The sequence below is a fragment of the Amblyomma maculatum genome, chromosome 1, assembly GCF_055883805.1.
Source record: "Amblyomma maculatum isolate TAMU_Amacu chromosome 1, ASM5588380v1, whole genome shotgun sequence".
Classification (NCBI taxonomy): Eukaryota; Metazoa; Arthropoda; class Arachnida; order Ixodida; family Ixodidae; genus Amblyomma; species Amblyomma maculatum.
The window spans coordinates 175,814,307-175,827,763 of NC_139344.1; the positions used below are offsets into that span (position 1 = coordinate 175,814,307).

At 47.2% G+C, this 13,457-nt stretch overlaps 1 protein-coding gene across 3 annotated transcripts in view; it reads left to right on the top strand.

Moving 5' to 3' along the window:
• The window catches only part of Edem2 (ER degradation enhancer, mannosidase alpha-like 2), a 129,015-nt gene that overhangs the window by 99,237 nt on the left and 16,321 nt on the right, over positions 1-13,457 (top strand). For all 3 annotated transcript variants that reach the window (XM_084589627.1, XM_084589626.1, XM_084589628.1), the window contains 2 exons: positions 6,700-6,781; positions 8,934-9,163. In XM_084589627.1, coding sequence (XP_084445753.1) covers positions 6,700-6,781; positions 8,934-9,163 — 312 coding nt within the window. The remainder of the gene's footprint in view (positions 1-6,699; positions 6,782-8,933; positions 9,164-13,457) is intronic.

Genomic DNA, 13,457 nt, shown 5'->3' on the forward strand with positions numbered 1-13,457 from the left:
AAAGCGCATGGTGGTCCGTCACTACATCAAAAGGGCGGCCATAGAGGTAAGGGCGGAATTTAGTAAGAGCCCAAATAATCACTAAGCACTCTTTTTCAGTGACAGAGTAATTGAATTCAGCCTTCGTGAGTGTTCGGCTAGCATAGACGACCACGTATTCAGTATAACCTGATTTGCACTGAGCGAGCACAGCGCCGAAACCAATACCACTGGCGTCCGTGTGGACCTCAGTAGGCGCTGTGGGATCGAAGTGACGTAGGACAGGCGGTGCCATGAGGATCCGGCGTGAAGTATTGAAGGCGTCGTCGCACGTTGGCGACCACGACGAAAGGTCGGAACTGCCGGACAGAAGGTCTGTGAAGGGAGCAGCAATTGAAGCAAAATTTTTAATAAAGCGGCGAAAGTAAGAGCTCAGCCCGAGGAAGCTACGTAGATCTTTGATGGATGTTGGTTTGGGAAAGGCTGCTACGGCACAAAGTTTGGCAGGATCTGGAGATACACCTTTTTTGGAGACAACGTGGCCAAGAATGGAGAGCTGGCGGGCGGCAAAACGACATTTTTTCAAATTCAGCTGCAGTCCGGCATCAGATAGGCAGGTCAAAACGTGCTTCATACGATAGAGGTGTGTGTCAAAGTCAGGAGAAAAGACGAAAATGTTGTCGAGGTAGCAGAGGCACATCTTCCACTTTACGCCACGCAAAATAGTGTCCATCATCCGCTCAAATGTTGCCGGAGCATTACAAAGGCCAAACGGTATAACTGTAAATTCGTATAAGCCGTCAGGAGTTACAAAGGCAGTTTTGGGGCGATCAGCCGCTTCCAGGGGAACTTGCCAGTAGCCGGAACGTAAATCTAGGGAAGAAAAAAGCTCGATGCCTTGCAAACAATCGAGAGCATCGTCGATGCGTGGGAGAGGGTAGACGTCCTTTCGCGTAATCTAATTCAGGCGGCGATAATCGACACAGAAGCGGATAGAACCATCTTTCTTTTTTACGAGGACAACAGGTGACGCCCAAGGGCTGCTTGAGGGCTGAATCACGCCATTCTGAATCATTAGGTCGACTTGCTCTTCAATAGCCTGGTGTTCGGTTGCAGACACACGATAGGGGCGCTGTCGCAGTGGTGGTGTGTGCCGGTGTCGATGCGATGAGTGACTGTAGAAGTTTGACCCAAACAACTTTGATGAGAGTTGAAGGAGGAGCCAAATTGATGTAGTAGGTTCAAAAGCTGAGTGCGCTGCACTGGAGGAAAATCGGCATCGATGGAGCGGAGGAACAAGTCTGTAGAGGGAGGAGCAGGTGCAGGTGAAGGGGGGCTGAGCGCAGTCACGGCAGAGTGCGATGCGTCGTCAGGTTCCTCAGAGATCAGAAGAGATGCGATTGGCTGGATACTGCCGAGGCATTCACCATGGCGCAAAGCAGTAGGGGAGTTAAATGGGTTTGAGACTCATAACATGGTAAGGCCAGCGGAAATAGCGACCACAGCGTAGGGCAATGGAAGACACTTGCGGTGCAGGAAAGTATGGGCTGGTGTGAACAGAACGGTTTCATCGCTAACAGAGGCACAAGCGACACGAACAAGCACAGAAGAGCAAGGAGGAAGGTCAATATCTTGGCGACAAGGGCTTTAGCACAGCAATTTCGTGGATCAGCGTCTGGTAAGGCATCGGGCAAAGTCGAGAACCCCACTTCAGCTCAAGCACAATCGATAATAGCAGCGCGACGCGACAGGAAATCCCAGCCTAAAATAACAGCGTGTGAGCAACTTGGCAGCACGTTGAACTCAATGGTATAAAGGCAATTCTGGATAACTACTTGAGCGGTGCACGCTGCTAAGGGCTTGATATGCTGAGTGCTGGCCGTTCGCAGCAAAAGTCCCGCAATTGGCGTCTTCACTTTCTTTAAAGAGCTACATAGTTTTGCGTCCATAACCGAAATCGCACCACCAGTGTCAATTAGAGCCATGACAGCAACGCCCTCGACGAAAACTTCAATAAGGTTGGCCAGCTACAGATGAGGACTTTGAAAGTTCGACGGGGTCGCAGTTCTCGCCTCAGGAACTGCGGCCTCTAGTTTTCCTCACATGAGGCGTTCTGTCGACGTCGCATCGGAGAGATAGAGCGGCATTGCGGTGACGGTGAACGGCGGTCGGTCATGGCTGAGCGGTCTGGGGAGAAATGACGGCTGGCTGGAGGCTCAGTAGGTGCGGAATACTGAGGCGTCGAAGACCAGTACCCAGAACCATGAGTAGGTGGTGCTGACACTGGGAGACGGTTTCGACAATAACGAGAAATATGTCCAGCCAGTCCGCAAGTATAACAAATTGGGCGGTTATCTGTCGTGCGCCAGGGATTGCGCGGTCTTGGAGCTGGTCGAATAAACTGCGCAGGTTCTCGAGCAAGACCTGGAGGCGGCTGAACATAGGCATGTTGCGGCGGAGCATACGTAGGTGATGGTCGGGCAGCAACAGCCGCATATGTCAACGGGGCTCCGACAGGCATAGATTGAGGGGCTGGAGGAAGAGATTCAGCTACTTGTTCCTGAATAATCTGGCGCAAACTGGGAGCTAGGTGTGAGGAAGGCTCTTCATGGCAGGACATAAGGGAGAGCTGTCGAGCAACTCTTTCCCGAATGAAGCTTTTGATTTGTGGCAGCAGCGCAGAATGTTCAGCTGCATCTGTCAGGCCAGCAAGCGACTCGGAGTGCATGGTGCTCGTGTGAGTTATGGCCCTTTGTTTGCGTAGTTCATCATAACTTTGACACAGTGTGACCACTTCTGCAACGGTGCGGATATCTCAAGCAGTCAGCATCTGGAAGGCGTCGTCCTCAATGCCTTGCAGAATGTACTTAATCTTGTCGGCCTCTGACATCTGTGCGTTCACGCGCTTGCACAAATCGACAACGTCCTCGATATAACTTGTGAAATTCTCACCAACCTGCTGAGACCGCGTTCGCAAGCGCTGTTCAGCGCGGAGTTTTCTCACAACCGAACGGCCGAAAACTTCAGCGAAGCTAGCTTTGAACACAGACCATGATGGAATGTCTGTACGCTTCATAGTTGCAAAACCATAGATTTGCTACGCCGGTAAGATAGAATATCACGTTGCTTAACTTCGTTTCCGCGTCCCATTTGTTATAAGCGCTCACTCGCTCATAGGAGGTGAGGCAGTCCTCGACGTCATGGTCGTCAGTGCCGCTGAAGATGGCGGGGTCTCGCTGGCGGAGGGAGCCGGGACAGATAATGGCCGAGCCAACTTGTACAGCTTGGTGGTTAACGTCCTCAGGCATCGCAGGAGGTGGTAATGTGCGGCTGCGGAGTTCCAGGGCGAGAGGATAGATCTTAACCGGCAGCTCCACCAAATGTAAGATGGGGGTTTATTGATCAGGTCAGCAGGACTGGGCAGATCAGCGGCGAGCACAGCGACAGCGAACACCGTCAGGTCCAACACGCGCAGCGATCACGATGCCACTGCCTAGAATGTTCCTTGTGTACTTCTTCCTCTTCACAAAAGCAATAATGCGAGTGTGGATTTTTATTTTTCAGCAGCTGTGACCTTGGTAGTTGCAAAAAGGTTAGGAACTAATGTAAAATTTTGCAAGCAACCATTCTTAAGGCTGCGCTACATGCATGTACGTGAAAACTCACGCGAACACGAGCGCGACGGCGGCACGCATCGTGCGAAGCCTTCGCGAAAACAGAAATGCATGTGTCGCTTGGCTCGTCGCTCGGATCTGAAGAAATAGAAAATTTCGCTCGTTCACCCGGAAGTGCATGCGCTATCATGAATTGGATACGCGGCAGTGACGTACACTCAGCTTATGTCAGTGCCGCTCATTTCGCATGCTTTATTTTAAAAATTTTGCCTTATGATTGTGCTTCGCCGCGTAAATTTCTAGCTTTGTACCAACAATGGTGCAAGGATTCAACGAACGTCTCATCTCAACAAAAGAAAAAAACAAGGTCATGTGACAATTTGTATAGTGCAAGTTAACACATGTTAAGCGCCTCAAACTCAATACGGTGTACTCTAAATGCATCTTGTTTTGCATGTTGTCGCAAGATAATTCAATTCTTGCAATTGTTCTGACTTGTTGCATTTGCGAAGTTTTGCGGCGTACTACATCATCGAAGGATGCGTACTATGCCAGCAACACACAGCGTCGTCGCTATTTCGTGTTGCCGTCGGTTTGCATTGTCGCGTGCATGTATATCTTCCCAAGTAGCCAACAGAGCAAACGATGATCGCTTTCGCCGCGCCACCTTGTCGCGTCGCTCCCTTTTACGCTCACATGTACAGCACATTGCACAATTACCAGCGGGCTGTAGAATGCTTCTCCCAACCAAACCGTGCAATTCTCACAGTTCAAATTTCGCACGGAAATGGCATTTTGTCATTATTATTTTTTAATACCAAATTTGTTTCAGATACTTGCCTGATTCAATCAGAAGAAGCCAGATGTTCTTACCGTATGCGGCGGCTGCGAAGCGAAAGAAACCACTGCCGCATCACTAACACTGGTGATGCCATCTTGTGCATTTACCTTCCGTCTCCTCTCGTTGTGCTGTGACAGTTGGGGGAAATGGCACAAGATGGCGCCTCTGGTGTTAGCGGCAGGGCAGCGGCTTCTTTTACATCGCCGCCGCTACATGCGATGGGAACATCCGACTTCTGATCGAATCGGGCAAATTACCCAAACAAATTTGGTATTAAAAAATACAACAAATTGCCATTTATGTGCGAAATTTTAACTGCGAGGATTCCACAGTTTAGCTGGGGGAAGCATTCTACAGCCTGCCGGAAATTGTGCAACGTGCTTTATCTCAAGTCTTTAAGGTGTAGCAGCAGCGCGTGCAGGATGTTTGGCTTATTTCGCCAACAGGGAAGGCGATACTCTTCTGGTAAATTTTGCGTGATTTGTGGTAACAATCAATCACCAGAAGGCCTGCTTTTGAGCAACTGGATGTTTTTGCACATTTTAGTTAAGACAAATTGTCTATATGTTCAAAAGTGTCTACAGCAGTCTTTACAATTCAATCGCGTTTTCCCCGCCACACTTGGCAATTGCAATAGTGAAGTATGAAAATAGGAGCATGAAAAACTGCCGGTCTGTTGTTAGTTAAGTAATCTGAAATAAAATGAGCGTGTATGCATATGATCAGTAGGCAATTTTAATGAGCAGCATTACTTGTTACTTACCCGTCGTGTACGGAATGTGTGTATGCAATTTGTCCGCAGTGGTTGTGTAAAGCATATGCCAATATGATTGCGCTAGAGTAATTGTAGTTCTCAGTTGTAACTTGTTAATTAGTATAATTGTGGTTATATTTTATGCTGATTGTGTTCTAAATTTGTATTTATTTTGTAATTGTGATTATACTCACGCTACATCATTAAGTCATATATTGTTAGATTGCTTATGTAAAGTGTACTTGCTCTAGACTAACTGCAGGAGTTATTTAGTTGTCATTAATTAGTTACCTGCAATTAAAAATTTCACTTCATGCTACAGCATGAAATCCTGTGTCGTTGGATAGCTTATGAGGAATATAATTGCACCTCTCTATTGATGGTCGTAATTAGTTAACTGCAATTAAATGAGCGCATTATGCTACAACATCAAGTCATATATGTTTGGACAACTTGTAGCGAGTATGATTGCCCTGCAATAATTTTCACTACACTAATTGCACTACACATGCTGCCGGGCAAGTTGATGTTGCATTGTGCTGTAGACAGAAAGCGCGGCAACTTAGAGAGGGATGGAAGTGTGGTCAGATGTGGACGAGCACGCTGTGTACATCTTCTTTTTTCCCTTCAAGTTCTTTACACCACGCACTGCCTTTTTTCATAATTTTCTGAAAGTAACGAGCCCGGTTCACGCAGAAAGGGTCCTTGAGCGCACAATTTAGTCGTACATTGACTGAGTGGGCATAATAACATAGAGAGGGAGCGACCTTCAAGCTCAGAAAGGACTTCTCTTACACACGGACACCCACACGCTTTCAAAATATAGCTCGTAGGCAGGGATAATAAATTGGTTCGTTTCCTATCCTTCCTGCCACCGTTATCAGGTGCAGTGGCAACTTTGCGCTCCAGGCCGCCCACATGAATGGAATCTGTTAACTCAGCCAAATATGGAAAAAAAAAATCAAGGAAATAGGAATACTAAATTCATTTCTGGAGCTACTAGGGTTCCCTGGCGTCAGGCCAGCGGTTTTAACTCGCGCGCACGCCGCTGAAATGCCTATAGCCGCCGGCAAATGTGCCGGCACGATGAAGCCTGGTTCACTCGCTGCGCAAAACAGCGGTGGCGGCGCGCGGCACTGCGGAGTTTTTGAACTGAAGCTGGTTCTAGTAACGTTGGCCGCGCCGGCCCGCTCGCTCTTTGGTCACATGAAGAAAAATGATGTGTTAGCGTTCATTTACTATCGCCCATTATCCCCCTGATATACAAAAGAACATTCGGTGCCCTTGTTAGTGCTATTATTGCTAGAAATTTTTGTTTATTTCCTGAATTCGTACTTTAAAAGTTCCCATCTACTAGCATTGTTTCATGAACCTGTTACTTTATTTCGATATCTAAAACACGGGAAACTCGGCGTAATAAAATTTGCAATTTAACGAAATTTTTGGCTGCAAGTAGGATTTCGTAATGTCGAGGTTCGACTGCAAATGCTTTTCTGGTTTTATAATCTTAGGCTGAGAGTCCCGAGGATGCCCAGGAGGGCCTGCTGTTCATGCAAGAAATGATCGAGTTGGCAAAGCACCAGAACCAGCAAGGTAGGCTTACAGTGCTGATTGTATGACCATAATGCACTCAGTTTCTTTGTATGCTGTGTGTATTTATCTACTGTAGACCAGTGGAAGTGGTAGAGGACCCCTTGAGACTGAGAGGGGGGGGTGAATTGCTGCAGGTCGTGCAATTGGGATTGAGTCAAGGCTAAACTGACCTCTAAAAGACTTGCCCTTGATAATCGAGCGCGCCACGGCCTGCAGAGAGGCAACATGTCGGTGCCGGTATGCATGCCTCTGAAAACGCTTCGACCGCTCCTAACACAGCATGAGCACTCACTCGTTGAATACCGAAGATGCTTTGCATTACATCGTCGTCCAGCAGTGCAGCCAGAGCTTGACTTTCACCAATGCCGGCATCAGCAAACCCCCTAGATGCTCTCACTCTCTACTTCTCTCACTCGCACTCTGTTTCCACACTCCTCATATGTTTCTTTCGATTTGAAAAACTAAAGTTGGCTTTGAACCTCCATCCTTTTTAACTTTAGAAAACTGTGTCTAGCCAGGTCAGAGCTATCGCACGACCTTTCTTTTTTGTTTGTGGACGTAGGCTGTGCAGATCCTGAAAATCGCTTCGAGGACTCGCATTTTAGAAACACTGCTGTAGATTGTAAACTAGTTGACTAGTTCCTCATCGCTGAATCCCTTTCTTCCATGTCTTGTTGAAGTTGTGTAATATTAAGAATTGCTCTTTATTCAGGGCTTGTAAATGAGAATGAGTAGGTGGCAGTCGCATGAGCTGTGGTCTTCCTGTGTCACTGTGCATTTTATACTCAGAAGCTTGTAGCTTGATTTCCTACAGCACACAGAATGTTTGTGAAGACTTTTTAGTAGCACTTAAGAAGAAAACACCAAGTAAGCATGTTTCTTTTGGATGATAAAATAAAGGTCTCAGTAACAGAAAGGATGCAAACCGTGCTTTTGGGCAAGTTTTTATGCTGTAGCGCTGGTCCCGTTGCTCTTCCATGTGTCTGTTTCTTTTATTAGTATCCTTTAAAAAGAGTTGTGCAAAATAAGTGAGGTACAGAAAATCCTCTTTGTTACTAGCCCACTTTATTATAAGTTTGTGATGGTACCGCCCATAGTGCATGCATTTTGTTTCTGGTTTTTAGAATGCTGTGAAATCAAGCCCACTTAATGAAAGGCAAATTGATACAACCTCATAGCACTGTACAGGACAGCACGAGCACTTTTTTTAACTTACTCAAGACTTAAGGACCATTTTGAAAAATTCATCCACCTCAGTCGGAGGCTCGTTTGCTGTGAAAGAGTCCATAAAGCTTGCGTATCATTGACATTTTTGTTGCGTAATAAATTTGACAAGGGTGCGTACCTGGTTCGGCCGCGCTTAATGAGAAATCTGAACCATCTACGAAGAGATTGAAGGAGCAAAAGACGCGAACGCCAGGTCAATTGTGGCACTATCTGGCCTCACTGGAGGAACGAATAGAGGCAAGCGTGGTGTGTTTTGCTAATGATGCTAGATGGTGCCACCCCTGCCTTTCGCCGTAAAATCAGCGTTGGCATCTTTTGCTCCCTCAGTGTCATCGCAGATGGTTCTGATAACACATCATGCACGGCCAAACCAGGTAAGCACCACTGTAAGACTTGCTACACAACCAAAGGGTCAACAATGCGCAAGCTATCTGCACTGTTTCACCACAAACGAGCCTCCGGTTGAGGTGAGAGATTTTTTCAAAAAGGTTCAGATAAAGTTGCAGGACACTGCATAGCACTGAAAATTCCATGTCACCGCTTCGCACCATCTTCTTTGGAAAGTCTGTTATCGAGCTCACGACTTCATCGAGTTTCGCAAGCCCCTCCATCACGACAAGGCAGTGATCCATGAAGGGGCTCAATTTCACAACTTTTCTACAATTGTTTGCACATTAATTACTGTTGAATAAACTGTTCATGATGCGAAAATGTTGAGATTTACTTGTGACTTTTGGCCTTTTGCATTTGGAACATCAAGAAAATGCTTGCTGCCAAGTCACATAGTTTCATGTTGCCCAGAAGTTGTGACTCCTTGCTAACAGCTTCTGTTGTTCAGTTCTGTTTATGCAATGAGTGAATTGATCATGTTCATTGTCATGTCCATTGGTTGTGAATGTCCCCTTCTGTTTTTGGCAATGTGCAGAACAGCATGTGCGGTCCGTGACATTCACTCTGCCATCCACAAAGGTGCATATGGTTCTGCAAGCGGGTCCTGCCCAATTTGGCAAAGACCTTGGGAAACCAGCCAATGAAGTCAGCGCCTCACTTGCGCTGCTCGATCCCCTCCGTGGCTGCGGAGAGCTTCGCAATGGCCATGAACTCAGGGGAAAAATAGTCATCATGGAACGTGGAGAGTGCATGTTTGTTGAGAAAGTGAGTACTCAAGTGCTCTTCTCTAGTGCTGTGCTATAGCACCTAACCTTCCTAGAATCAAGTGTTAAGTACTAAGTGATGCTATGTTCCCAAAAAGGGCCATTTGTTGCTTCACTGTTGTTGTGAATGGTGCACGTAATCTACTACATTTCCCCTCCCTCCCTTCCTCTTATTTTGCAGCTGGCTTATAAATGTAAAATTTAAACGAATAGCTGACTTAAAAAATGAGACCAGCCAAAATAAATGCCATGCTGAGTTTCAGTATGTGCTAAACAAGTTTATTGAAGATGCTATCTAATTCAAAAGTAGAGCCTTAAAAGATTGATTTTGCACTTTGCATTTCCTTGAAACCTATGAAGGAATAGTCTGTCTTGCTCTCACTCTCTTTTATGCACTGGTTAAAGCTGTTAGCAACAAAAGGGGCTAGGTTTTGCTTCATGGCTTCATTGGACTCTGGTTTCAGCTCTTAGGTTTTACACTGAGTACAAAAGAACAAGAAGAATAGCTCCAGAGAGAGCACTACTATTAACTGATTTCATTTTTTTGGTTTTCATGTATTTATGTGTTCCCTCAAAGTCATCCATCACAACTGCAACTGCAGAAGAATTGCATGCCTTTTTTACGCATGTCGTGCTTATTGGTAGGACACTGAACTTTCATTGCATTCCCTGTGTTTCGCTCTTTTGTTGCATGAACGGGTAATCACACTGGACAACAATGCAATGGTGGCCACACGACAAAGTGCTAGAATAAATGACTTCTATAACACACTACGGTAAACTCTCGTTATTTAGTCTCCAAGACCAGAAAAAATTTTTAAATTAGCCAAAAATTCGAATTATCAAATGGGCCTGAAAAAACTGCCAAAAACTGTTTGCATCACTGTAATTTTATCTAATGACCACCTATATGATTCCTATCTGCGCATGAGAACAATGGTTTTTCTCTGTTACATCAAGTGCTCTGCTTTGCGCACACTGTCAGGAACGTTAGAAATGCTCCAAAGTCGTGAAGGCCTCCGCTATCCTTTTCACAATGCGACACAGTAGCAATGGTTCCTCAGTTTCTCACAAAATAGCCCCATCGCGGTTTGAAGATGCTTCACTGTAGATTTCACGTGGTTAAGCATCACGGTGAAGCGCGCAGTTTCAGCGAACTGGAAACTGCATATGGATGCTTTATACAGTCGAACCCGGATATATCGAACTCGAAGGGGATCGCGAAATAGTTCGATATATCGATAATTCGATATACAAAAATCGGCTTGTGATGGCACTTACGATGCGAAATAACGATACCGTATTTGTCGCCTAATCAACCCACTCACATAATGAACCCACCCTCCACTTTTGCACCCGAGAATTTGAAAAATAAAAAATGCGTTAAGACCAGCTCACTCACATGCAAGCAATTGAGCGATCTCAGCGACGAGCGGCAGCGACAGAGCGAAAAATTTCAAACTTGTTGGAACTGCGTCTCTCTTGCCACTCGAGCCACCGCGACAGCTCAATACAAGGTTTCTGTGTCGCCGTGGCAGAAATCGCGAGCGTTTTCGCTTGCATGTCGATGGCGCGCGTCACTCCGTTTCGGTCGTCGCATCCACAGCTCATTTCTTGGCAGCATGCCAAGATGCTGCGCAGCGATAACGTCAGGGCGCGTTTATCTTTTTATAGCTCCTCCGGTGACGGGGAGCGAACTTGGCAGAGTGCCTGTGATGGCTTGATTGCACAAGCCTGGTTCGATTTATCACGCCGCGCTTGGGGCGGGCATGATAACAGCTCCCGCTAAAAAAATATATAAGAAAAAAAAAAAAGCCTGCCGCTTTTAAACTTCCGCAGCCGCCATATCTTACGCTACGTCGCGAGTACAGCACAACGGTAAGAAAGAATGGCTCTCGAAAAAAAAAAAAAAGAACAGAGAGCTGCCGCTTCTTAACGTCCGCAGGCGCCATAGCCACGTCAGCCGCCACGCGCAGAGGGTTCGCAACACACGCTGGAGAAAGCGTCCGACGTCTGTCTGAAAACGGGCTGAGCTGGCTTGGCGCATGCGTAGCGCGTGCTGAAGGAGAGAGATAGCTCGGCAAAAGAATGGGTACACCCACGCACATGGCTTGCAAACGTCATGTGTTGGCACGCGGGAAACGATAACTGCAAATGCGCACCTTTGGGGAATGGGCGCCGCGCTGTCCAGAACTTTCCCCTCTTATTCCTTCCGCGCGTGGCTTGAAAACGTCACGCGGCAAACGGCCAAGGGTGATGCGATCGTCTTTAGGGAAGGCACACTTTCCAGTGCGTGGTGCGGAGTTCTATATATCGAACGACCGGTGAAATTGAGTTCGATATATGACGCGGCTTTCCTATACTTTTACATGGGATTTTCAAGGGGATATTCCGTGAGTTCGATATAACCAAAATTCGATATATCCGGGTTCGATATAACCGGGTTCGACTGTACTTGGGCATTAGGATAGCAGGACGCCGTCTCAAGATGAAAATAAAATAACAATGATGCGCGAAGTACCGCCTGAAATGGCGCAACTGGCAGATGCCTGCACCCGATCACAGCCATGAGATGGCGTGAAATTAAGGGAAATGAAACCAAAACTATGCAACTGTAGTTTATTTCGGAAATAGGGAGCGTTTGATTGTCATTTGACCTGCCACAGCACGCATGAAATGCATGGGCACCACTGTTCTATGCAGTTCAGGCTCTGGAATGCCTATATTTCTCTGATCACTGGGTTCGTCGGTTGTACCTTGATGCAATCCCCCATCCACGTTAACCAGAGTGAGCTCACCTATGTTCGAATTAACAAGCGTCCGATGCCTAGGGGTGGGCAAAGCTGCTCACTTCAGTGAGCAGCTCAGAACGGCTCCGCTCACTAAAGTGAGCTGGCTCATTTTAATGGCTCACCGGCTTACTTAAATCTGGGTCACTCAGGAGTGTGCAGTGGCTCTATTGGAGAGGAAGCCAGCTCCGTCTCTCTCTCTCTCTCTCTCTAGTTCACTGATATCCGTGCCCATTCGACCCCCCGAACCGTTCCATTGCAGCCTGGTGTCTGGATGCGACTTCCGCACTTCCATTCGCTGTGCGATAAAGCAACTCCTCTCCTGCCCTTCCTCGTAAGAGTCGCAACCGCTCTCACTGGAGCACTATACCCTCCTTGCCTTCAACTTCGCAGCTGTTATTTGCAAGGCCCACGATTCTTAGCCCCCTGGCTTCTCCCGTTATTTCCTTTCTTCCTGATGACAGGTTTCTTCCCCGGTCCCCTAACTCAAACTTGTTCAACCTTACTGTTTTTGCTGCCACATACACGCGCCAACAATATTTCATTCATTCACTGATTCATTTTGTGTCTACTTCAAGCCGCATCGCTCGCCATAAGGCATCTGTTTCCCGTTTAAGCAGTCGGTGCTGTTTGTACGTGATCGAATCGGACTTTTTTTTTCTGCTGGGCTGGGTGCAGAAGGGGCTATGCATTCGACATTCATCTTGTAATGCAGCTTGAAAAATTACTCATAACAAGCATGGAAAGCATTCCAGTTGCAACAAGCAAAACAAGACGCACAAAACCGAAACAGCTGACTGTGCTTCGACCGATGGCATGCGGAGGATCGTGCAGACAGCAAACATTTTTCTTTCCTTTGTATGCCGGCTCGACCCACTCCTGCCATCTGGAGTTGCTTTCTCACATTGCTAATACATGGCGATGAAGTCGCACCGAGCAGAAGACCCAACTCTAGCAGAACGGTTTCTGCCGGCTCACTGAACTGGTGGCTCCCCCCAAAAAACGCCGCTTACGGTTCCTGATGGCTCACTCAACTGGTGGCTCTCCAAAAGAACCGCCGCTCACGGTTCCTGACGGCTCACAGAACTGGTGGCTTTTCAAAAGAACCACTGCTCACGGTTCCTGACTGCTCACTGAACTGGTGGTTCTCGAAAAGAACCGCAGCTCATGGTTTCTGACGGTTCATTGAACTAGTGGCTGTCCAAAAGAACTGCCGCTCACGGTTCCTGACAGCTCACTGAACTGGTGGCTCTCCAAAAGAACCGCTGCTCACGGTTCCTGACGGCTCACAGAACTGGCCGCTTTTCAAAAGAACCGCTGCTCACGGTTCCTACGGCTTACTGAACTGGTGGCTCTCCAAAAGAACCGCCCCTCACGGTTCCTGACGGCTCACAGAACTGGTGGCTTTTCAAAAGAACCACTGCTCACGGTTCCTGACTGCTCACTGAACTGGCGGCTTTTCAAAAGAACTGCTGCTCACGGTTCCTGACGGCTCATTGAACTGGT